The 23,761-nt window shown below is 36.2% G+C and overlaps 2 protein-coding genes across 2 annotated transcripts in view; one reads left to right on the plus strand and one right to left on the minus strand.

Moving 5' to 3' along the window:
* Positions 1 to 8,709: 8,709 nt before the first annotated feature.
* Positions 8,710 to 22,523, minus strand: c20h1orf131 (chromosome 20 C1orf131 homolog). The gene is made up of 7 exons (XM_056481605.1): positions 22,341 to 22,523; positions 17,061 to 17,290; positions 16,090 to 16,173; positions 13,943 to 14,038; positions 9,419 to 9,505; positions 9,288 to 9,325; positions 8,710 to 8,956 (listed from the first exon to the last, which is right to left on the minus strand). The coding sequence occupies exons 1-7, from the start codon at positions 22,486 to 22,488 to the stop codon at positions 8,833 to 8,835; spliced, it is 807 nt and encodes a 268-aa protein (XP_056337580.1). The 5' UTR covers positions 22,489 to 22,523; the 3' UTR covers positions 8,710 to 8,832.
* Positions 22,524 to 23,300: 777 nt separating this feature from the next.
* The window catches only part of gnpat (glyceronephosphate O-acyltransferase), a 43,006-nt gene continuing 42,545 nt past the window's right edge, over positions 23,301 to 23,761 (plus strand). The window contains 1 exon segment of the mRNA XM_056481118.1: positions 23,301 to 23,424. Within this exon segment, the coding sequence (XP_056337093.1) occupies positions 23,401 to 23,424 (24 nt within the window). The 5' untranslated portion in view covers positions 23,301 to 23,400.

Consider the following 23,761-nt stretch of genomic DNA (forward strand, 5'->3'; position numbering starts at 1 on the left):
TCAGGTCAATCTCACACGCTATCTCAGGATTACTTACCTTTAATGTTCTGTGTGGTCACAGCACACACTTCAAAAGGCCTCAACAAAATCTGGGGTGCTGGGATTGAAAAAGTCCTGCTCAAGCCAAAAGCCGTGCTTCAGAGAACGGTGACGTTTACAGTTTATTTAGTTCACAGTTTCAGAAATGTAGAGCTGTCTTGTGTTGCAAGAAATAGTGCTTGAATGGAGGATGGATTAGTAACTATGCAGAGTGTCTTAAAGGGGCTATATTTCAGAACTGTAATGTATTCCTTGGTTTCTTTTATTGTCAGCTTGTATCTATACTTAAAAATGTGATTGGAAAATGTTTGTCAGGAAAATCAAAAGGATGTGACCGACACATGAGAAATTTATGATTATACAATTTATCATTTTTTCCCCTTTGGCTTAGACCCTTATTCAGCTTATGTTTAACGCAGCAAATGCCCTTTCAGCCACAACCCAGTACTGGGAAACACCCAGAACTCTCACATTCACACTCATACATACACGATGGCCGATTTTAGTTAAACCAATTTACCTATAGCGCATGTCTTTGGACTGTGGGGGGAACCGGAGCACCCGATGGAAACCTTTGGGAGCACGGGGAGAAAATGCAAACTTCACACAGAAATGCCAACTGCCTGCAACTTTCTTGCTGTGAGGCGACAGTGCTAACCACTGAGCCACCATGTTGACATGATTATACAATAATAATACCAAAAGACAGTACTGTAGTGTCAATATCCGCTTTCACACAGAAGTAATTTCCAGACTCTGAGATTTTATTCCGGAAAAGCACCATCATTAACCTGAGATGACCTCTAAGGTTTTGTCCAGGCAAACAAAGAAAACAGCTAACTGTTTAAAAAACTGCAACTGAAACCAAATGTTTGTGAAAACTCCTGTCAGGGTGTAGACTTGTATCCATTGAAACCGATGTTTTTGGATTTTTTCCGCTGTCATTTCCTTTCATGATGTTGCGATCTCTGTTGGTTTACAAAATATACGTCTGTACAATGGCTGGTGTACCATGTAATAACCCTAATAACCCTTTTTGAGGCAATTTACTTGTAATTTTCCGTTAAAGTCTGTATCTGTGAAAGGTGCTAATGTGTCATGCAAATATTAGGGATTCATTCAAACGAGTATGTGTTTGCAGACTCAACTATACTTTATCAGACATCAAACTAATCAACCTCTCATGACAGTATCATTTACATTTTTTTCATTTGTCGATATGAAGCAGGCAAACTGCAGAGCTGGTTGAACATATCTATCAGCTTGTTAAGTGGTGACGTACGGAATACTTGCTTCTGGGTCCAAGCTGCTACACATTTGAATTAAGAAAATATTTGTTTAGGACCACTTTTTAATCACATCACACATTAAAGTGTGATTCAATCAAGGTGTACACAACAGTCTCTGGACTTTTGCTGCATCACAGACATCGATTTAAACAATTTATAAAAGAATAATCACTTTCTGGCCATCGGATATTAGGCATGGATATAAATATTGCGATTGTGATGTTTGAAAGTATTACATCGCTTTGTAAACATTTATTATTACTATTTGTCGAGTCTTCCTATACAGTTTGATAGAGCGCTTGGACCTGGAAGCCACTTCATGTTACGTCACAATTAACAAGTGGATATCGCTAAAATCATGTGCTTTTTTAACTGCTGTTTTCTAACCATTGTCTTTTTCTGTTGTCATTAACCCCTTTCACACATACAAATCTTTCCGGAAATAAAAGACCATGTGTACACGCTCTTTTAAAAATGCAGATACACATAATTAATAAATTCCGGCAATTTGTTGATATTGTTACAGCTGCTCATTCCAGAAACAAATGATTTTTCCAGAATCAGGAGTTGAAATATTATCTATAAATTGCTGAAATTTTGCAGCGTGAACAGCACATTTATAGGGCCGTCCATGTTAACATGGATATTTTCGAAAGGGTGGTTTGGCCATTCGTCTACAAGAAATCAAACTTTCTGAAAACTAGACCAGGGTGAATATTTTCCAAATCTCTGAGTACAGCGTGGTCGCGTGGTAATGCGTGGATCAGAGTTTTCGCCTCATGATGTCAACACGAGCTGTGTTTTCTCCTTTCTGATTGGCCAACATGGCTAGGTTCACACCTGTATGAGACATAAATGAGACAAATTCTGCACGTTTGTGGCAAAAGGATTGCGCATTCTGCATTGCCCGCACTGCGGGATGGTAATCCACCTCTGTTCTCGCATTTGCTTTAACTTGCATGCAATTACTTACTTTCCCTGTGTGATGTGAACCCAGCATAAAAGTGTCATTATCTCCGCATGTTGGTTCGCTGTGCCCTTAACATGCATCATGGTGTGTTTTTGCATAGCCGTGTACATGTGGACATGGCCTAAATTTACACATTAAGTCCTGTGTGAAATGCGTTAATGATGGGCTAATGGCAGCATGGCTAGCATCTATAAATCTATTATCAGTATACATTACTGCAAAGCTATATCCAATCAAAGAACTGCTTTCAATCACATAAAGTCTCTTGTGCATTACAAGATTGCACACAAGCAATAAGTTGCTGGCTGCAGTTCAACTGATGGCCACCGGTTTTGCTAATAACAATGATTTCTGAAGTCTACTTATAGCCCCTTTAAACCACTTGCTGTGAAGATTCTAAGGTGTTCTGTTTGGTTGCTAGGTTACTTTTCACCCAATGTACAGTCCACTCTGATTTCTAATAGCACATTTCTGCTGAATTAGCTGCACAATTTGACGTATCATTGATGATCGTAGCACAAACAAAGGGTGAGTGCTAATCTGTTATACTTTATGCAAAATTGTGAAGCTCGTCTTAAACAATGGGTTTATAGAAATAAAGCAACAACTGCCATTACAGATAGTTTGTATCCTCACCACAAAGTAGATTCGGCCTCGGTGCTTTATATGATCCATGATCCCCAGTTGTAAATATTTAGCCAGAATTTTTACGCTGAGGTCTCCTTACACTGTGACAGGCAAATTTCTTGAAGTCTTGATGTTTAAGTGTGTTATTTTTTTCCTGTTAGTCCAGCTTTGTTTACTGAGGCATTTTTTAAGTGAGCCATTTTGGATTTCACATAAAAGTGTAAACGCTGTGTCTCTTCAAAACGAAACATCACTCGATTGGTTGATCTACCCCAGCAACAACAGCTCAACCAATAGTGTCAGTTATCTGCTATTCTGACCAATTACAGATCAGTGTTTGGGAAACATGTTTGAAAACAGTCACAATGTTTGTAGATTCATTTAGTGATTCTAGTGGTGCAGAAAGTGCACACTTTTACTTTAAAAAAACAACAGACTCAAGCTCTGTACTCCTGATAACAACTTATTAAGCATTTGATGGTTCAATTTACCAGTATTATTTTCATGCCACACCCTTTAACAGTTTTTTCCTAATTTTTTATTGTAGAATATAAAGATATTGCATGTAGTCAAGAGAGAAGATTGTGTTGGCATGTTGTACAGATGTAAAATATGGTGCGTAATAGGAATAAACAGGAATCAGAGCTTTCAGTCTGCCCTCTAGTGTTTGATATGGAGAATTGCTTTCTGATAACGTAGCTTAGAGTTCAAACCCCAAAAAGCTACTCATCTCCATATTATCAGTGCTCTCATTCTCAAAAATCCAGCGCATATATTGTTAATTATTCCGGAGAGCCTCACATGGACCTCACAGTAGGAGATACAGTCCTCTGTTCAGCTTATACCTCTGTTCAAATTATAATGATTTCAGGGAGAAACGACAGATCATTTGAAGATATTATATTTATGTTTATTATTATTATGTCCAGATATAAAGGAGCAGATGACCCAATGGTCGTGTAAAGCATGGGATGATGTTGATATTTATATAACAGTTTTTATGAATAGTTTAAGAAATGTAAATAGTTTGATCTAATGCTTTCATCAGGCAGTGAGTACAGTGAAGTACCAAAACTATAAAAACAAATGCATTTTCACAAAATATGTGCATTGTGAGTGTTAAAAATGAGGAGTAAAATGTGAAAAGCTGCACTTTAAGGAATGTCTGAGGTTTAGTCAAGGCACTTTTACAGTGGCGTCAAGTGCTTTATCGGTACTTTTAGAGCGCAGATTCAAAGGAACCACATGGGCCAGTCTGTGATTATAAAACACACTCATCACAGATAGTATTTGATCACAGATAGTATTTCATCTAAAGCAAGGATTGAGAAAGTTCAATTTAGACATTTAAGTCATTTTTATGAACATGGCTTAGAAAAAAAACTACTTCTGGTGTCCATCTTGGAATAAACAGTCATTTCCACATACTGCACACAAAGCAAGAAGGATGAGAAAACAGTGTAGAGAAACATAATCAACCCGCTACATTAAGGATTTTGAGTTAGCTGATAAATATGGGCTAGATTTAGAACTTCACAGCTCAAATAGGACATATGAAATATTTGGTTTAAGTGCTTTATGAATTTCTTTCTTCTGTTCAACACAAATGTATGCTGAAACCCTGTAACCATACAGAAGAAAGAAACTCCTAAATGTTTGGAACCACTTGAGGGAGCGTATTTTGTGAGTAAATATTGCATGTCCTTTAAGCATGCAATCTATCATGCATACAGCAATGGAGAAATGAATGACAATGAATGCGATTGAAATACAAGCTGAGCCTGAACCTCGGACATTCCTTGGATGCCTGTCAAAACTGCCGTCCGTCCAGGAGAATCTATCTTGCTGAAGCACAAGATAGACTTTTTTTTTTTTACAGTGTAATTTTAAACATCACAATGAACTTTTTGTTTGTCTGTTTGTTTGTGTTAAAGTATATTTAAAAGTTTATGTCAATAGAGATAATAGAATCACTGGTCATGTCCCGAATATGAAACGCTCAGAAATACACTCTGTTTGCTAAGAGTGGTTTGAGGCTGATAAGAAGATTTAAGATTGCACTACAAGACTAATTTATTAGCCCTCCAGTGAAACTTTAATCATTTTAATATGTAGTACCCAACATTTGAAATGGATCCAAAAAGCTTTACAAAACTGTCCTAAAACAAGAATGGGTGCAGTTCTTTAAATTTAGGACAACTTTTTAGGAAATTTAGGACAACAGAGATTTTGATCCACTTCAACTCACACTGTTTATTTTCCAAGTGATGTTTAACAGAGCAAGGATATTTTTAACTGTATTTCCTATTGAGAAATGACTTTTCTATGAAATAATAAAGTGATTATTATTATTTTTAACAAAGGTCAATATTATCAGCCCTTAAGAAATTAAGGTTTGGCTACAAAACAGACTGCTGTTGTCCAATGACTGCCTAGTTAAGCCTTTAAATGGCACTTAAGGCAGAATATTAGTATCTTGCTAAATAACTAGTCAAATATGATGTACTGTCATTATGGCAAAGACAAAATAATGTTATTAAAAATTAGTTATTAAAAGTATTCTGTTAAAAAAAAATGTGTAAAAATCTCTCTGTTAAACAGAACTCTGGAAATATTTGAAAAATAATTAAAATCTCACAGGAGGGCTTATTTTGTCTTTAACTGTATATGTAAGACACTAAATCCACTCTACAGTATGGTAAAATTCAACGTAACGCTGCATATGGATATGATGGAGAATTATGGGAGAAAGGATGTGTTTAAATGAAGTCAAATACACAGCCAGATCTTGGACAAGAATTACAATAGTAATTTGTTGGGCTGAGGAAGCTAATCTCTTGGGCCGTGCCTCATTCACACTAATCTGCCATAATTACAGATGTTGCTTGGGAATGTGGTGCTTATAACAGCTCTGGATATCAACAAACTAACCTCAGATCAGGGTTATTCTTCAACAATGACCACTTTTTTTGCCATGCGAACCTTTAGAAAAGAAGCCATATTACTAGTATAGGGATTTTAGATTTTTGGGGGGCAAATTACATTTACATTACAATTGTGTGATAATGACAGTCAGTTTGTCTTGCTAGAGCTAATGTTTTAACCACCATTTAACATAATATATCCTAAACACACAAAAAGTGATCATATTTTCAAACTTTCTTTGCATAATTGCCATATAATGATTGTTCATAAGGCATATTTATAGAATTTTATGTATATTACTTATCCATCAAAACTGTGGAGGAAGTGGTTAATACAATCTTTCCAGAGTAAATATGGGAATTTTTAGACATTGAATGATAAAACGTCTGGATTATATACAAAGGGGTTGGACAATAAAACTGAAAGGCCTGGTTTTAGACCACAATAATTCATTAGTATGGTGTAGGGCCTCTTTTTCGTAGCCAATACAATATTAATTGTACAGATCCTGCACAGTGCATTTTGAGCCATTCTTCTTGTAGAATAGTTGCCAGGTCACTACATGATGCTGATCCTGAATCGCTCCTCCAAAACACCCCAAAGTGGCTCAATAATATTTAAATCTGATGACTGTGCAGGCCTTGGGAGATGTTCAACTTCACTTTCATGTTCATCAAATCACTGTCAGCAGTCTTGTTGTGTATATTGGTGCATTATCATCCTGATACACTGCACTGCCTTCAGGATACAATGTTTGAACCACTGGGTGCACATGGTCCTCCAGAATGGTTCGGTAGACCTCGGCAGTGATGCGCCCATCTAGAAGAAGTATTGGGCATAGTGAATGCCATGATATTGCAGCCAAAACCATCACTGATGATCCCCCACGCTTCACTCTAGGGATGCAACATTCTGTGTGGTATGTTTCTTTGGGGCTTCTCCACACTGTAACTCTCCCGGATGTGGGAATGACAGGAAGGTGGGCTCATCAGAGAACAATACATGTTTCACAATGTCAACAGCCCAAATTTTAACTGCATCACTGTCAAGGATCACTACCAGCATCCCGCAGTGACCTGGCCACTATTCTGCAAGAAGAATGGCTCAAAATCACTCTGGCCACTGTGCAGGGCTTGTATCTATCCCAAGACAAACTGATGCTGGATTGGTCACAAACGGAGGTCCAACACCATACTAATGAACTATTGTGGTCTAAAACAAGCCGTTTCTGTTTCATTGTCCAAGCCCTGTATATAAAAGTACCAGAAAATCACCCAAAAAATAAATGAAACCATGAAAAAGTGTGGATGTAATGTGATCATTTACCCTAAATAAATAAACAAAATCCATGAGACAAAAGTGGCCACAGTTGAAGAAACACCCATGAAAAGCACAGCTTATTTACAAAAAACTAGAATTTAAACTAGAGGAATCCCATCTTTTTCAATGATTCTTTTGAAAACACACAAAATGAAAAGGTCTCGAGGTGTTTGTTACGCGGTCGACTGTTTGTGAGAATGACCATCGGTTCTGTCTTCAACATAACAGAAAATCAGTCATTTCACCAAGCATCTAAGGATTTATTTTTATATATCCATCATATTAGCTATGTGGATGTACAGTAGTCCGGTGTTTGGACATCAGCTTCTCTCTGTGTGAAGAGATTAAAAAGAAAAGACCAGCTTTTCCTCTGATCTTCACACACACAAACATAATCATCTTCATCATCTGCTAATGTGTGGCGTGTGTGTGTGTGTTTTCGGTGCTCTTCTTCTGTATGTGATCTTAAGCTCTCATTAATGTGATATTTTGTACGTCTTTGCGGTTTGTATATCAAAAACAAAACATTGTAAATGACATTCTTTTCTTACTAAGTGTAGAAGAAGAAAAAAAAACTGTCTTTCCCTTTTAATAAACAATAAAAATGTAATGACAGATCTAATGTCTGAGAATTTTGTGAGTGATTTTGCTTCTGACTCATTTATTAAAACTCAAAAAATTCTGAGATTCAGTATAATTAAGCTTAAAATAGGTTACTTTTGTAACAGGGTTCCCGTAGGTCATGGAATATCATGGAGGTCTATTCCAGATATTGAGCGTCAGAGAATTTATTTATTTTATGTCCAAGTGGTGGAATATTATGGATTTTTTTTGTTTGTCTTTAGACATTTTACTTCTCATCTGTAAAAAGATATTCCATTATCATGTTTTTTATCACGTTATATCAGGTGTTTTGCCTTTTTGTTAGGCTATATTTTTCACCGCCATTTTAGCATCTGTTTCCCTTATCAACCAGAAATACCTTTTAAAATATTGTCTTTGGCTTGCAGAGAAGAAATCAGATTTCTTCAGAGGAACATAGAAACGTTATCTGACTAACATCTAGTGGTTAAATGTGTCTGGAAAAATATTCAAAAGCTTTTATTTTCATAAACAGGGCGGATATGAATGTGTCTGAATGTTCTGATTGGCTGGAGTAGACGTCTCTTTCCTGCAATCTTCCTTCTGCTTCACACAGCGCAGCATTCCGACAAAAAAACAAACAAAAAAAACGCATTCTGTGTGAACGGCCTCTAAGTTCATACTTCAACGTAAACTTTAGGATTTCTATGGGAAAAATACTTCAAAACCAGCAGTGCTGAAAAAGCCAGTTCACACTAATGCCCTATCCCCCCCCACATTTGTAAAAGAGAACTTACTGTATGAATTATATCTGTAGTAGTTTCCTTCATCCAATAAACTAGCAAAATTTGAGACACAGAAAAATGAGCATGCCTAAACAGCAAGATATTTTGAGAGACGCCGCACAAACACAGAGGGATGGGTTCTAGACTAAAGTGAAGAAATAAAAACAGTAAGGGGATTGAAAAGGTTTGATAGATATAATAATTATAACAAGTTCCACATTTCAACATCAGTTGAGATTCCAAACAAATTTTAAATGTTCTTTTGTGGTTGGCAGAAACAGTCGTTCATCCACTGTTACTTTTTGACTTTGGCGTTAAATTTCTGAATTTCTTTGGAGCTCAAGACCAGCATTCCATTTTTGAAGCGTCCGACTTGTCCGCCAAGCTCTCTGCTAGAGGAGGGTTTACTTTTCTCAGTCCTGGGAGGACAAAAAGAAACTAAATTAGCCACAATATCAAAAATAACACGCTTTTGTCCTGACTGTAAAGATGCAGAAAGATCTACCAGAACTCAATGAAAGTTTGTTAATAAAATTCAGTAATTTTACAAGGAATCTATTTTGTGAAAAGGTGAAAAAGATTCCTAAGTGGACTTCACTTTTTTCCATCTTAGTTTGAAAGTGAATCCAGTGTGAATTAATAACACTATTGACAATTCTTTCCATAGAAATTTCCCATCATTTCAGTAAAAATGTTTGTGTTAATCAGGCACTAACAAATTACAGTGTAAAAAAAGTGTCAGACACACACCTTGGTTTTCCCTCCTTCCTTCTTTTCTTCTGTAACTCCTGAGGAAAGAGACATGGAAGGAAAGTTAATCAACTGAAAATTCATTCAAAAGCAATCAGATAACAAGTAGTAAGTTTAAAAGTTGGACTTACAGGTTTCGCATCCTCTTTCTCTTTCATCTTCCGTTCTTTTAGGTTTTGTTGGTATACTTTGTAGTTAACATACTGCTTTTTAGGGGGCTTTAGAAAAGAAGATAAAAACCATACACATTGAACGACTTAAAAAAATTGTATTATTAAAACGACTGCTGTGCTTTGTGCTACACAAATAAATTTTACACAAATATGCAAACCTGATGCTGTACCAACCTGTTACTTTCATTGATATATACAGTAGTTATTAATATTGTGAATTAGATATTTTTCTGTTTAATATACTTTCTAACTTTGTTGTACTTAATATTTTGGTAAATTATTCATATTTTTAGATCGTTTACATTTAGCACATTGTCTAGTATTAAATGTTTTACATACAGTTACATGCGTTCAGCGTTTGTGGTAAAGTTAATGTGAGTGAAGTAATTAGATTACGTTAAGTAACCAAGTAACACTTACATTCCAGCACACTATTCTTGTTTACCTCTCCACCTTTTTTGTCAATTTGATTGAACAGAATCAGGTAAGCTGGAAAGTACTGCATGATTAATCAAAGGCAACATTTGTGCTCATTACGTCAGTAAAATCAGCTTTAAATCTCCAGCACATGCTTTCAGATGGAGAAGTACTATACAGAACCATAGTTCAGTGACAGGCATTGCTAAATAATCATTCTGTAATTTGTCGGCTGCTTGCGTCGATTCGCACTAAACTATGGCTGTTTCAGTTGTCTGAAAGCATATGAAAAAGAAAAACACATTTAATAACATGTTTACTACATAACGTTTTTACTCCAAAGTCACCCCATAACTTTAGTCAAGAGTCATTTAGTCATTTCTCAATGAAATGATTCCATGGTTGTGTGTTTATTAGTCACGTTGAATCAAGCAAAGCAATTCAATCCTCTGCTCTGCTTGATTTTCTGACCATGTCTCTTTTTTGTGGTGTATTGAGTATCTTCTCCTGAGGCCACTTGGTGCACAGGCAACAATCTTCGCCTGACCACCACCAAGACCAAGGAGCTCATTGTGGACTTCAGGAAGGGACACACAGGCTCACATGATCCCATTCACGTCAATGGGATGACCGTTAAGCCTGTCTCATCCTTCAAGTCCCTGGGGACCCACATCTCAAAGGATCCGTCCTGGACCACCAACACCTCCAACTTGGTCAAGAAGGCTCACCAGCGTCTCTTTTTCTTAAGGCAACTTAAGAAGAACCAGCTTTCTTCAACCGTTGAAACTTCTACCGCCGTGCAATAGAGAGCATCCTGACCAACTGCGTCATAGTTTGGTATAGAAGCTGCTCTGTTGCTGAGCATAAGGCACTGGAGCTGGTGGTGAAAACTGCCTAACGCATCACAGAGACCACACTGCCAGCCATTGAGGACATCTAGAAGAAACACTGTCTGCGCCAAGCATGCTGTATTCCTAAGGACTCCTCTCACCCTGCTCACAGACTGTTTTCTATCCTGCCTAATTCATCTTGAATTGTACATACCCACTGTACATATACATCTGTAATTATGTTCATATCTATCTGCATACCTCTGGTTATTAATAGCAAACTGTATCTATTGTAAATCTGTTCGTTGCTAATACAACCTGTATAGTGTTTCCCCTAGGTTTACAGTTTTAGGGGGATGGGGTCAAACTTGACTGACACTGATAGGCTATTCTAAGATGCTCAGATAAATGGCCGTGTCTGGTTTCCTCTCGCAACTGCCTGTTCATGCTGTCTACACTTTTGACAGAACATTTTCTGCTCGGAGCCGCAACATGGCACACCAAACACGCACATTCGGATGTTATTTAAAATGAAACTATTCAGGTGACGTGGCAGAAATATGAAGTGTCCCGAATCGTGACAGGGTGCCACGGACAGCCCCGACTTGAAGCACTGTTGTGTGTACCCTGTTAGAAACCTATGTTTAGAATTCTAAAATGCATGGCGCGATGCTCAGAGCGGCCCTTCAGGTGTGTGACCTGCAGGCAAGTTTGTTATTTTATTTCCAATAGAGGGAAGCACACGTGAGGCAACGTGCTCGCACTTTCCAGCTGCTCCTAGTTAAGATCACAGGGAGCTTCTATGACGGCGAGAAATGCAAATGGCTGAAGTTTAAGGTAGACGTAATGAAAAGTACTTGTTTGCAAACCTAAAAGCGATCATGTGGTGAATTTTGATCTTGTGTTAAGCCCAATGAGCCTTACATCTAAAAAATAAAGCAAGGGTGTTCCTTTAGTGACATCGCTTTGACTCGCATGCTGAAAATGGCAGACGTGAAACAACAAACTGAGGATATGGTGATGCGCGCCTGTCAATCAATATTGGTGGCCGGGGGACCGCACTCCTACATCCAGTTGCGGTCGCTCTGAAAACTGCTCCAATTGGTCCACCGTTTTTATGTTGTTAAATAAAAAAAAAAAAACTGAGGACTGAGTGTGTTTATATCACCCCAATATGACGATCTATACACTATATCTACACATATGTCGGTCCAAACTGCTTGAAAAGTAGATTTTTCACCATAGGTGCCCTTTAAATTATTAATGATGACAATGATGTCAATAATACTAACAACGAATAATATCATGATTATGATGCCTTAAATTCGCTTGAATGCGAGTTATCTGCCATAAGAAGTCCTACTGTTACATTATAAAAAATAAATCTATGGTTTGCATTAAACAAAAATAAAGCATTGCAGTAAGAAATATACAATTTGCAATTGTTTTTAAACGCATGTCAATTTAATAAACAAATAATATTTCTGCTACAAAACATAAACATAAAATTATAATAAATCATTTAATTCAATTCTGAAAGCTGCAAAGCAGTGATCAGTAACTAAATAGAAAATTAATATGCACGTCAAGAAAGAACGGACAAAAGAAAGGAGAAAAAAAGTCTCACTTCTACCACTCTTTAAAAGTTTTGCTTTTGGTTTGTGTCATTTTAAATACTCTTGTTATGCTCTGATTCACGTTTTTCTGTGTGTGTTGAAAAAGGCAGGCATATAAATAAAGTGGATCTAATTGGATTTGTAAACACTGGACTTGAACACTGTAAACATTAAATACAAGTTAAAAAGGTATTACTTTTTAGTTCATACATTAAGGTTTTAGTTATGATACTCCCAAAATCATTCTACATAAATCCGCAGATTTTTAACAAAATTCTGAGCAGAAATAGCAAAAAATGTCTGCAGATTCCATCTGGCCCTATTATGAGTCACAGTTTCAGTTAAAACTTAAAGGCGAGCTTCTTTGGCGATGATGCATAGTGTTAAATTTTACATTTACAGTGGCCATTTGCGCTGAACACGCAGTGAATGCAACGCATCGAGATTCGGGCCATTAAACAGCTGATTCTTGCACTCTTTCTGCACTCTCTCTAAAAACTCTCTCTCTCACAAAAGCTCCGTTATCTGACAGTGTAAAGCCTTGACTGATTGACAGCTAATATGAACTAATATAGTGGCAGGGAAGAGCGATTCAAAAATCAAAACAGGCCGCACTACAACCATTATATGCAGTTGCACAAATGCTCCCAAATATATTATGAGGTCACACAGACTACATTTCGGGTGCATATGCGACCAAAGAAGTCGCAATTTTGAGCCCTGGATGTCGTTGTGTAAATAAGATATTACATACGGCTAATTTAGCTTATTGAAAGTTGTGATCTGGCGCTATATAAAAAATAAAATTAACTTGACCTAGATGGGGGGCAGGAAAAGCAGTTGGGAGGGCGGGGCGCCCCATTAATATAATGGTAGGGGAAAACACTGCTGTATATAATGTTAATAATACATCCACCTGTAAATATCACCATAGTTTTTCTATAATTGCACTTTATAACTTTATATCCTGCACATGCTGCTATTGCACATTACGTTGCCTTGTGCTTGTACATGTGTAATGACAATAAAGTTGAATCTAATCTAATCTAATTGCAGTTTCTGCATGAGAGTGCCTTCGTCAGAGATTTACTGCGGTTCACAGAGAGAGTTTTTATTTACTGTTTTTTTTTTTATAAAGAGAGAAAGTTGCGACAACGGAAGTCCAAATATGTCCGATCGTCACGTAATTCATGTAGACTCAAATAGTTCTAAGAAGTGCTTCATGATTCATTCTTATAATGTTAGATAACATTAAAGCATACGCAATCTTTTTTTTAGAAACTTCGTAACTTTCAAAAGTGCAAAACCAGCCATCTTTAGCAGTAACCGAAACAAACATTCCATTAGAGTCAAGGAAGTTGTCGCAACTTTCTCTTTCTCTAGGAGTTTACTTTTGGGTTTACTGGGTTTAACTTTTGCTGTGTAGCGATCGCGGGTGAAATCGGACAAAACGTAGGGGAGCCTGTGTCCTAAAAGTTTGAAAACCCCTGCCATAGCATATGGTGTTGAGCGCTTCGAAACAGTGAATCATTTTGCGAAGTAACAAATGAAACAGTTCAATAGTTTCAAAGCTTTGTTTCTTTTATCACTAGCCATTAGTGGATATGTGCTGTACTTACTCTGGCTCCCAGCATGATGGCTCTTTCCTCCTCAAACACCCTCTGCTGCTGCTTCTGATACCCCGACAGTCCAAACCTGTGAACTTCAAAACGAGCCTGTGGAGGACACACACACAAATAAGTGGCTCATTATATTGCAACTGAGTTTCAGCCTGATTTGAGACTGTGCACACAGGCTGTTGAAGGGGGGTTGGTGGTGAAGTTAGGACGATTCTAAGGGCCCACGCCGTTTTGGGGCCCCCAGAGTTACTATTAGGTGCCCTCCGCAATCCCAATTCATAATAAGTCTAAAACTAATACAAAAACTAAACGAACAAGTCTTTTTAAAAAAAAAGCATGAATAAAAGTATATCAGAAAATTACTTTGTTTTCCCCTTAAGAAAGTGCTTTTCTTTTTAAATATGGTTTGTTACATTTTCAAACACTTTATATTTGTGATTAAAAACAACTATATATGCATGTAAGGGGTATTTTTCTAAAAATACAATGGAATTTTCCCTGTTTAAAGAAAACCGTGGCCTGAAATTCATCATTGTTTATAATGTAATTTAATAAAATGTTTACGTAAATAACTCAGTAAATTGTGAAAAAAACTTTATTTCCATACAAAAGCCAAATCAGTAACTAGAAAGAGCCTTGGGTAACAGGGATGTGTGTGTCTGTGTGTGTGCGTACGTGTTTTTGTGACATATCAGGACACAAATCTGTATAATGACATAGGTATGTTGACACAGGTATTACAAAAAGGAGGTGAAATATGAGGACATTGGTGACGTCCTTATTTCTCAAAAAGCTTATAAATCCCACAAGATGAGTTTAATCAGAGAGTAAAGCTGCACACAGTCTCCTGTGATGGTTGGGTTTAGGGGTAGGGTGGGGTTAGGGCAATACACGGTTTGCACCGTATAAAATGAATGGAAACCTATGTAATGTACCCACTTTTCACAAAAACAAACATGTGTGTGTGTGTGTGTGTGTGCGTGCGTGCGTGTTAAAAAGCCTTCTCTAGTTTGGCCTAGACATCTTTTTCAATTTCCATGTGACAACCTGTGACTGGCTTTGGGGGTGGGAAGAAACACACAATGTCCTCAAATAGTACCAAAGGACATATTCACTGGCCAAAAAACAACAACAACAACAACAACAACTTTTGACTGTCAGTGGCAGAATCATAATTTTGGAGAAATCTATATCTTTAGATATCTTAGAACTTCAGCATTTCCAACCATAACATGTGGAAATCAGGTGAATAATATAATAAAGCTATTCATACTACTAAATAAATACAGAAGATCAGAAGAAAAAATCAGAAGATGCTTCTCTTGCTCTTGTTACTTATTCCTGTTACTCTTCATATAAGTAACAGGACTGAAATTACAAAAGTTACACAACAATGCAAAAGAAAGTTTGAAAATCTAAGATTTTAATGATTATATTTTACAGTGAAATGCAGTGTTAGAGACTGGGGACAAGCAAAAAAATGCTGTTTTTCAGAGTTTTAGGTCGTTTTTATCAATCTTTTAAATGTTACAGATTAAACCAACAGTTTTAACAGTATAAAGGACACTTTGCTTAATAATAACAACATGTATGTTTGAGTTACTTTTCTTGCATTTTTGTAATATTAAGTCCTGGGGACAGAAAAGGCACCCATTCCGTGGAATAACCCATAACTGTTCCTTAATAATCACGCATTGTACAAAAAACAACAACACTGATGAAAAAAGGCATACAAGATCTTTCAATTTGATCAATGATATTCTAAATTTCCGCCAGAAGACACCTTTTTAAACATTTCCCTTAACACATTTCCTTAATAAGATCATTCACTAATATTATTTAATAAACATATATGAGCATGTAATTGTTGAGTGGACAATTATGTCTCATATGTGATAATGTCTGTTTTCAAAACGGTAATAGTTACGGTTTCACATGAAGACTTTTGTGTTTGCCAGAAAAAAAACTAAAAAACTTCTGTGACAAGTGAAGGGTGAGTAAATGATGAGTTATTTGTTTTATTATTGTTGGACTATGCCTTTAACACTAATCACATACACATATAAACATGACATGGTTCATATTTACATCTTATCTAGACTTTAAAATGCAGCTCAACAACATTAGAAAAGAATCAGCTATCTCACCTTCTCTATGGTTAATTTCTCATCTAGGTCTTTTTTCTTTTTCTTTGTCGTCATCATTTTTTCTTTTTCTTTGAAATCAGGAACCTGAAGATAAACAAAGCATGAATGAAAACTGATTTTATATTTCTTTGGTTCATTCATTTTCATGCACATCTTCTTAACACAAAGGTTTCCGTTCCCATAACAGGGTTTCTGCAGGTTTCACCAAGCCAAATTTAAGACATTTTAAGACCTTTTAAAGACCATCAAGAATGAAATTTCAGACTTAAATAGGGTTAAACGCTAAGGATTTTCTTAAAGACCCATTTTTGGTCACATATTTTTAATAATCAAGCAGACCCTAGTTATAAACATGTATTGTTTTCAACTTGAAAAAAATAAAATAAATAAATAATTATAATAAATAAAAAAAAGGCTTTTTCACTTTTGCCTTACAGCAATTTTATGTAAAGATTTAAAATGTTGTGTAAATGTATTTATTTTACTTTCATTTTATATCAAGCCTCCCTTGGAAGCCTCCCATTTGCAATTAGCAAATAAACAATAAACAAAATAATATTAGTTATAAATAGAGTTTTGCTAAAAGTTTTATTGAGATGTATTGTTGGTGATTGGACGCGTGTTGAATCGATCGGGTAGCTTTACAAAATCAAAGGAAAATTAAGACCTGTTTAAAATGATTTAAGACCTACAGGACAATATTTCAGTCAATTTAAGGCTTTTTAAGGCCTACATTTTAGATTTTGTAATTTAGAATTTTAAGACTTTTTATTAGACCCCTGCATAAGCATTTGTGCTAGGCATGAACTGACCCAGAAGCTCAAGATATGAGCCCCTGCTGGTAGATACCAAAACTGCACCATCACCAGCAAGAGAAAAACTGATGGCCAACAAACAACAGTAACCATAAACTGTCATGAGCAGCAAATAAAAGCAAATAATGCACCTTTGAAGCTGAATGTTCCTCTTACCTTCTGCTTTGGTTCAACAGACTGTAATAATTTATTCTTCTTTAGAGGATCAACGAATGTAACCACCTCCACCATGGATTTTTTGGCTCCAGCGGTTGAGTTAGAGTCTGCATCGTGACTGACAGTGTCTGTGTTTCCTTTAGCTTCGTTCACAGTGTCAGCATTATCATCTTTTGATAAGTTCTTCTTTCTTTTCAGACATTTCTTTGATCTTTTGTTTCCTCCATCACCTACACATGACAAATGATATAAAAGTAATAATCAGTAATTATAAATTTCATAGACTGCTATTAGTATTCTTGATATGCTGGCCTTTGTACAGTAAGTAAATGTTATGCATAGAATAAGATGCCTAAGAAAACCTTTAAAAAGTGTGCAGTATACAACACAGCACCTAATGGAGTATCATTTACCACTATACAAAAAGGTTTGGAACAACTCAAAAAGACAGCATTCATGTCATTACCTTTTTCGTTCCAAGGACTATTGGATTTTTCAAATCTATGTTAACATGTCAACAACCACGAACTATGAGGAGAACAATAACATTGCAATCTTTGTTTTAAACCACAGTACCAGCATCAAAACTCAAAAAGAACAAAATTGTGACAGTTAAACGTAGGGCTGCACAATTTATTAGGAACACCTTACTAGTACCGGGTTGGACCCCATATTGTCTTCAGAACCGGCTTAAACCTTCGTGGCATAGATTCAACAAGGTACTGGAAATATTCCTCAGAGATTTTGGTCCATATTGACATGATAGCATCAAGAAGTTGCTGCAGATTTGTCAGCTTCACATCCATGATGTGAATCTCCCGTCCCAGAACATTCCAAAGGTGCTCTATTGGATTGAGTTCTGGTGACTGTGAAGGTCATTTGAGTACAGTGAACTCACTGTCATTTTCAAGAAACCAGTCTGAGATGATTCGTGCTTTATGACATGGTGTGTTATCCTGCTGGAAGTAGCCATCAGAAGATGGGTACACTGAGGTCATAAAGGGATGGACATGGTCAACAACAAATACTCAGGTAAGCTGTGGTGATGACACGATTGTCAATTGGTACTAATGAGGCCAAAGTGTGCCAAGAAAATATTCCCCACACCATTACACCACCACCAATTTTGGTGAGCCTGTGCGAATTGTAGCTTCAATTTCCTGTTCTTAGCTGACAGGAGTGGCACCCGGTGTGTCTTCAGCTGCTGTAGCCCTTCTGCCACAAGGTTTGACGTGTTGTGTGTTCAGAGATGCTCTTCTGCAGACCTCTGTTGTAATGAGTGGTTTTTTGAGTCTGTTGCCTTTCTATCAACTCGAACCAGTCTGGCCATTCTCCTGACATTGACATTAACAAGGCATTAGGCATGAGAGATGGTTGTGCATGAAAATCCCAGTAGATCAGCAGCTTCTGAAATACTCAGACCAGCCCATCTGGCACCAACAACCATTTCACATTCAAAGTCACTTAAATCAGTTTTCTTCCCCATTCTGATGCTCAGTTTGAACTGCAGCAGATCGTCTTGATCATGTCTACATGCCTAAATGCAATGAGTTGCTGCCATGTGATTGGCTGATTAGAAATTAGAATTAACGAGCAGTTGGACAGGTGTACCTAATAAAGTGGCCGGTGAGTGTATATCGTTTGCAATGTCGAATCGGTGTTATTATTGACCATATTTCAAAACACTGGGGTCCGTTTTTTGTACCTTGCTTAAATTATCTAAGATGATTTGGCAGATCCTGGATCTTTTAATCTTGATAACTGATTTCTGGCTAAATTGTTTCTTCAAGCAAGTTCGCGAATCAGATTAAAATGACAGGATGGACTGATCTGAGATCGCTGAGTGTTTTGAAGGACAGATCTATTGATCCTCGAAATCATGATCAGCAGCGTAATGACGTCATCTGATTAATATTCATTATCCATGTGAGCAAAATTACATAAAATTCGCAGTAAATGGTTTGTTAAATGATACGCAATAACTTTCCACAACTTTCCAAAGCTGCAGGCTTTACACTTTCATGTGTCAAGAATATTTAGCGATTTAATTTAGTTTTACATTTTAGAGTGGATATTCTTTATTATAGTAGCCTAGTCCTATTTAAGTTTCTTAATAGACGAATTGAAATTAATTTTGCATCAAAAAAAGCATTTTGATATCGATAAAGGCGTCTGCAACATCTGCGAAGCATCAAGTCATCAGCATATTAGCTGTCAAAACATGTGCATGATGGCATAAATTAGTATTCCTTTATAAAACAAACAAACTACAGTTGAATATTGTGCATGTCTATTATCATAGACAAATTGTACTAAAGCTGGATCAGTACGTGTTTGTATCTAAAAAGTCCATATTAATAAATGTTCTCTTTGATCCCTTGGGGAGAACCACCCCATTTTGTACTTTAATTTCGGAGTGCAGATTGCATACGTTTTATTTATATATATTTTAAAACTTATATGTGTATAAAACATAAATATCAATTATTTAATAATAAATATTACTAATTATTATAAATTATAAATGTATATATACATTTAAAAAAAAAATTTACTATCTTCCCCAGTGTATATAACCTATAGGTTACTACTGTAAGAAAATATCAGCATTTGGTACATACTTTCAGAATAACTTTTGCTTAAAAAGACCCGATCTAATCCTGCTTACATTAAATAAACCTGCTCCGAGCAGGTTTGAGCTACCAGAACTGATGCTATGACAACAACTCTCGGATCATTTGAAAAACGAAACAATCCTGGATCATGTTAAATCGTCAATAACAAAATCCAGCTAACGAAGTAATCCACGTAAGAAGAACAGACCCTGGTGATTTGTGATTGCAACGGTTATCCATAACATAACAAAACTTTTAGCAATTATCTGTGTTTTTAGGGCATAAAGTTTTAAGTTTTAAAGTATTCCGACATAAGAAATTATGTTTCTAACTTTAACTGTATTCATGTTTAAATATACTGGAGTATACAGTATTTTACATTTGATTATTATATTTGTGTTTCTGATTATTGCTGATTTTATTAAAGAAAATCCTAAAGCACTGTGCATTTAATTTGTACAGTATCATTGCTCTACTGTATTTATCATTGTTTGTGATTGATTTATTAAAATCTTTGCTTTACGAAATCTTCCCAACATATATAAAATTATGAATTCTTTCCAAACAGATCTATTGATTTCATCTGGTGAAATTAAATTCAATATCGCAATATATATGGTAGGAAAATAAAATATCGCAATATCAGGTTTTTTTTCCTAGTTAAAGGTATAGTTCACTCCAAAATGTAACTTTACACACTATTTACTCGTTCTCAAGACATTATATGTTTACTTTTTTCTGTAAAACACCAAAAAAGATATTTTATGGAAAGCTGAAAACCTTTAACCATTGACTTCCACAGTAGGAAAAACACTTACTATGGAAATCAATGATTAAATGTTTCCAGCTTTCTTGTGTTCAACAGAAGAAAGAAACACAAGCAGGTTTGAAACAAGTGAAGGAAGAAACAATTGTGATAGAATTTTTTATTTTTAGTTGATGTATCTCTTTAAGAGCAAGATTATAATCCTTCGTTCATCACAAAATGTCTGCCAGGCAAGCTAAAACACAAACTGCTACTGTCGGAAGCACAACATTGGTCACAGTCAATTGAATAGTGCTAATTTCAGACCAAAAGTAGCACGGTAAACAATGTAGACCATGTCAGTGTTGTTACTGAATGAATGTGCGAATAAAAACTAACTTTACCTGTGCCATCAGCATGGAAATGATTGGAAATGTTGTGTTTTGAATTTACAGAACAATGAAGATATTGAACAGAAGAGGTCCAAGCAGTGAGCCTTGAGGTATGCCAGTGGCTAAATTTTGCGACTAAGACCTCCCTCAACGGAACACGTACAATTGAATAATTTTACCTCAAAATTAAAATTCTGTCATCATTTACTCATTCTCCATTTTCTGACTTCAATCCTGATTGAGTTTCTATCATTTGTTGAACACAAATGAGGATTTGGTAAGCAGCAGCCATTGAATTTCATAAAACATACTACGGAAGACAAAGGATTGAGGTAAAGTTGGTTTTATATTTGCACATTTGTTCAGTGACAACTTGTGACACACTTCCTATATTGTTTACCATAGCACTTTAAATATTCGGTCTGAAATCACATGCCAGTGTGACTTGAAAACAACAGCACTATTTATTTTGACTGTAAACAATGTTGTACTTTAATAGTCATTGGCTGTTTTTATGATTTCACTGTGTAGAATTTGCAAAAAATATTTTTTTGAAATTACATTATTAAGGAGAAAGTCAGAATGTGTGAATATAAAACCAACTTTACCTTAGTTGACAATGGCTGCTGGTTTCTAACATCTTGTTTTGTATTCAACAGAAAAAAGAAACTTTTTAAGTGAACTATCCCTTCAACTTGAGTTATAAGGGTGCAGGAAACATCAGCGTTCTTTTAAAAGAACTCTATTGGAATTTAATACAACAAGGACTGTTAAAGTCAGCTCATTTTACTAACTTTACTAGATTGAACTCTGTGAACAAATAACATTATGCTGCTGCCATCATTCTAAATCAAATCTCAGGTGAAACTTTATCTTAGCTTCATCTACAAAACAGTGGATTATTCAATTCATATACTTCCATGATATTTATTAATTTGGATTCAAACAACTATGTTTAATAAGAATGTGTAGGGTGACACGATGGCTCAGTGGTTAGCCCTGTCACCTCACAGCAAGATGGTCGCTGGTTCGAGTCCCAGCTGGGTCAGTTGGCATTCTTTGTGGAGTTTGTATGTTCTCCCATTGTTTTGGCATGGGTTTCCTCCACAGTCCAAAGACATGCAGTATAGGTGAATTGAATGGGCTAAGTTGGCTGTTGTGTATGTGTGTCAATGTTTCCCAGTTCTGGGTTACAGCTGGAAGGGCACCCGCTGTGTAAAACATATGCTGGATAAGTTGTGTTGGTTCATTCCGCTGTGGCAACCCCACATGAACAAAGGGACTAAGCTGAAGAAAAATGAATGAATGAAAATAACGTGCTAGGCTCTTACTATTATTGGTAATATTTTTGTATACCAAGTACCATTTTATTTTTTTGTATTGGTGTATTGTGAATATGGTAAATGGGTATATGTGTACTCGGTGGCTTTTCTTTATGATTCGTTTTAAGTATAACCTGTTAAATAATAATCATTTACTGTGTGTGTTAGTGTGCATGCGCGCAAGTCTGATATTAAAGCCTTCTTACCAAAATCATACAACTTGTTCAGAACTTGGTCGAGGAAAAGACGATCGTCATCCACTTCTCCCTCATGTTTATCGTTTGTTACGCTCATTTTGACAAAAAACCCGGTTTTAACAGAAAGGTTGTTTACGTGTGTTTCACGTGTGTGCATCAAGCACGCGAATTGTTCTTTTTCGCTTTCCGTCAATCCGTTGTAGGTCCCGGAAGTAGCTCAATCTGAATTTTTGTCACCGCCCATGTGATGAAAACAAAGAAGGGAAAAAACAAATATAACTTTTAAAAGCAGTTTACCTATAGATGGCGCATGGCGGCCCGGAATAAAAGCCGCCCCCATTAAATCAAAGCGTTTTGTCTTTCTAAGTTAGAGTAAACTGTAGATAAAAGATAAAATATTTTAAATATATCTAACACTTTCCATGTGTGAGATTTGACTTTTAAAAAGCGTGGTGAATGTTTAAATAAAATTATTACATAAAAATCATATCTCGTGACACAAGTCAGAAACACTCTATGGTTGACACTTAAGCGATGTCAGGTTTAATTTTAGACATTGCTAAAAATATTTTAAACTACAGCCATGTTATAAGGCATGTATTCCGTTTTTAAACACACTTCGTCTCTGAAATCAGAAAGCCCGCCCTCCGCAGACATCTCAGCCAACCAGAAGCCAATTCGCGCAAGCTCCTAAAATGATTGACATGTAGAGGGTGTTTCTGATTGGCTAAACGTAGAAGAACTTTGTTGTGTACAAAACTGTCACCTAGTAAATACACCCAAGTGAAGTCTATAAGGTAATACAAATATCACATTTCAGTATTTTTAATATGTTACACCTCATAGTACCTAAAGTATTGTAATAATAAATGATAAAACGATCATATTGACCAATCCAACCCCCGCCTACCAGGTCACTGCGGTTTCAGCTCATTTGACGCTCCACTCGCTTGTTGTATTTCCCTGTCAGGAATGAGTAAAGGCTGAACGACCAACCCTGATCCAAACTTTTGTCACCAAGAACTCGTCTAATTTGTTACACTCATGCTTTGATAGGTACGGAATCGAAATGGCATCTAGAGCACTATATTCGGTAAGTGTTTTAGTGACATTAAATGTTTCCACGCTTCCTCAAAGAGCAGCACATGCTTGCAACATTTCACTGTCAATCCTTCATGGAGATTCTTCTAATATTCTCTTCAAGCAATATATTAAATACATGTTCAGAGCACGTGACCTTTTAATAAAGCAAAAAATATGATCAGCCACATAATTTGTTTGCTCCAGTGTTTTTAAAAATGACTTAATTTGGTTTAGAGCCATGTTAACCTAAACAAAATGCAATTCAATAATAGGCTATTGTTAATTGTACAAGTAAAAATATATGTACAATGTGTAACTACAATTTTCTAAAGATTTTGTATGTGTTA

The sequence above is a fragment of the Danio aesculapii genome, chromosome 20, assembly GCF_903798145.1.
Source record: "Danio aesculapii chromosome 20, fDanAes4.1, whole genome shotgun sequence".
NCBI classification, from domain to species: Eukaryota; Metazoa; Chordata; class Actinopteri; order Cypriniformes; family Danionidae; genus Danio; species Danio aesculapii.

Excerpts from the sequence above, each read along its gene's own strand:
- c20h1orf131 (XM_056481605.1), bottom strand. The coding sequence starts at position 22,488 with ATGCACACACGTGAAACACACGTAAACAACCTTTCTGTTAAAACCGGG. Across the intron at positions 17,291-22,340 it reads GAACAAGTTGTATGATTTTG|GTGATGGAGGAAACAAAAGA; the intron begins GTAAGAAGGCTT and ends TGTCATGTGTAG. Across the intron at positions 9,326-9,418 it reads AGAAAGAGGATGCGAAACCT|GAGTTACAGAAGAAAAGAAG; the intron begins GTAAGTCCAACT and ends CTCTTTCCTCAG.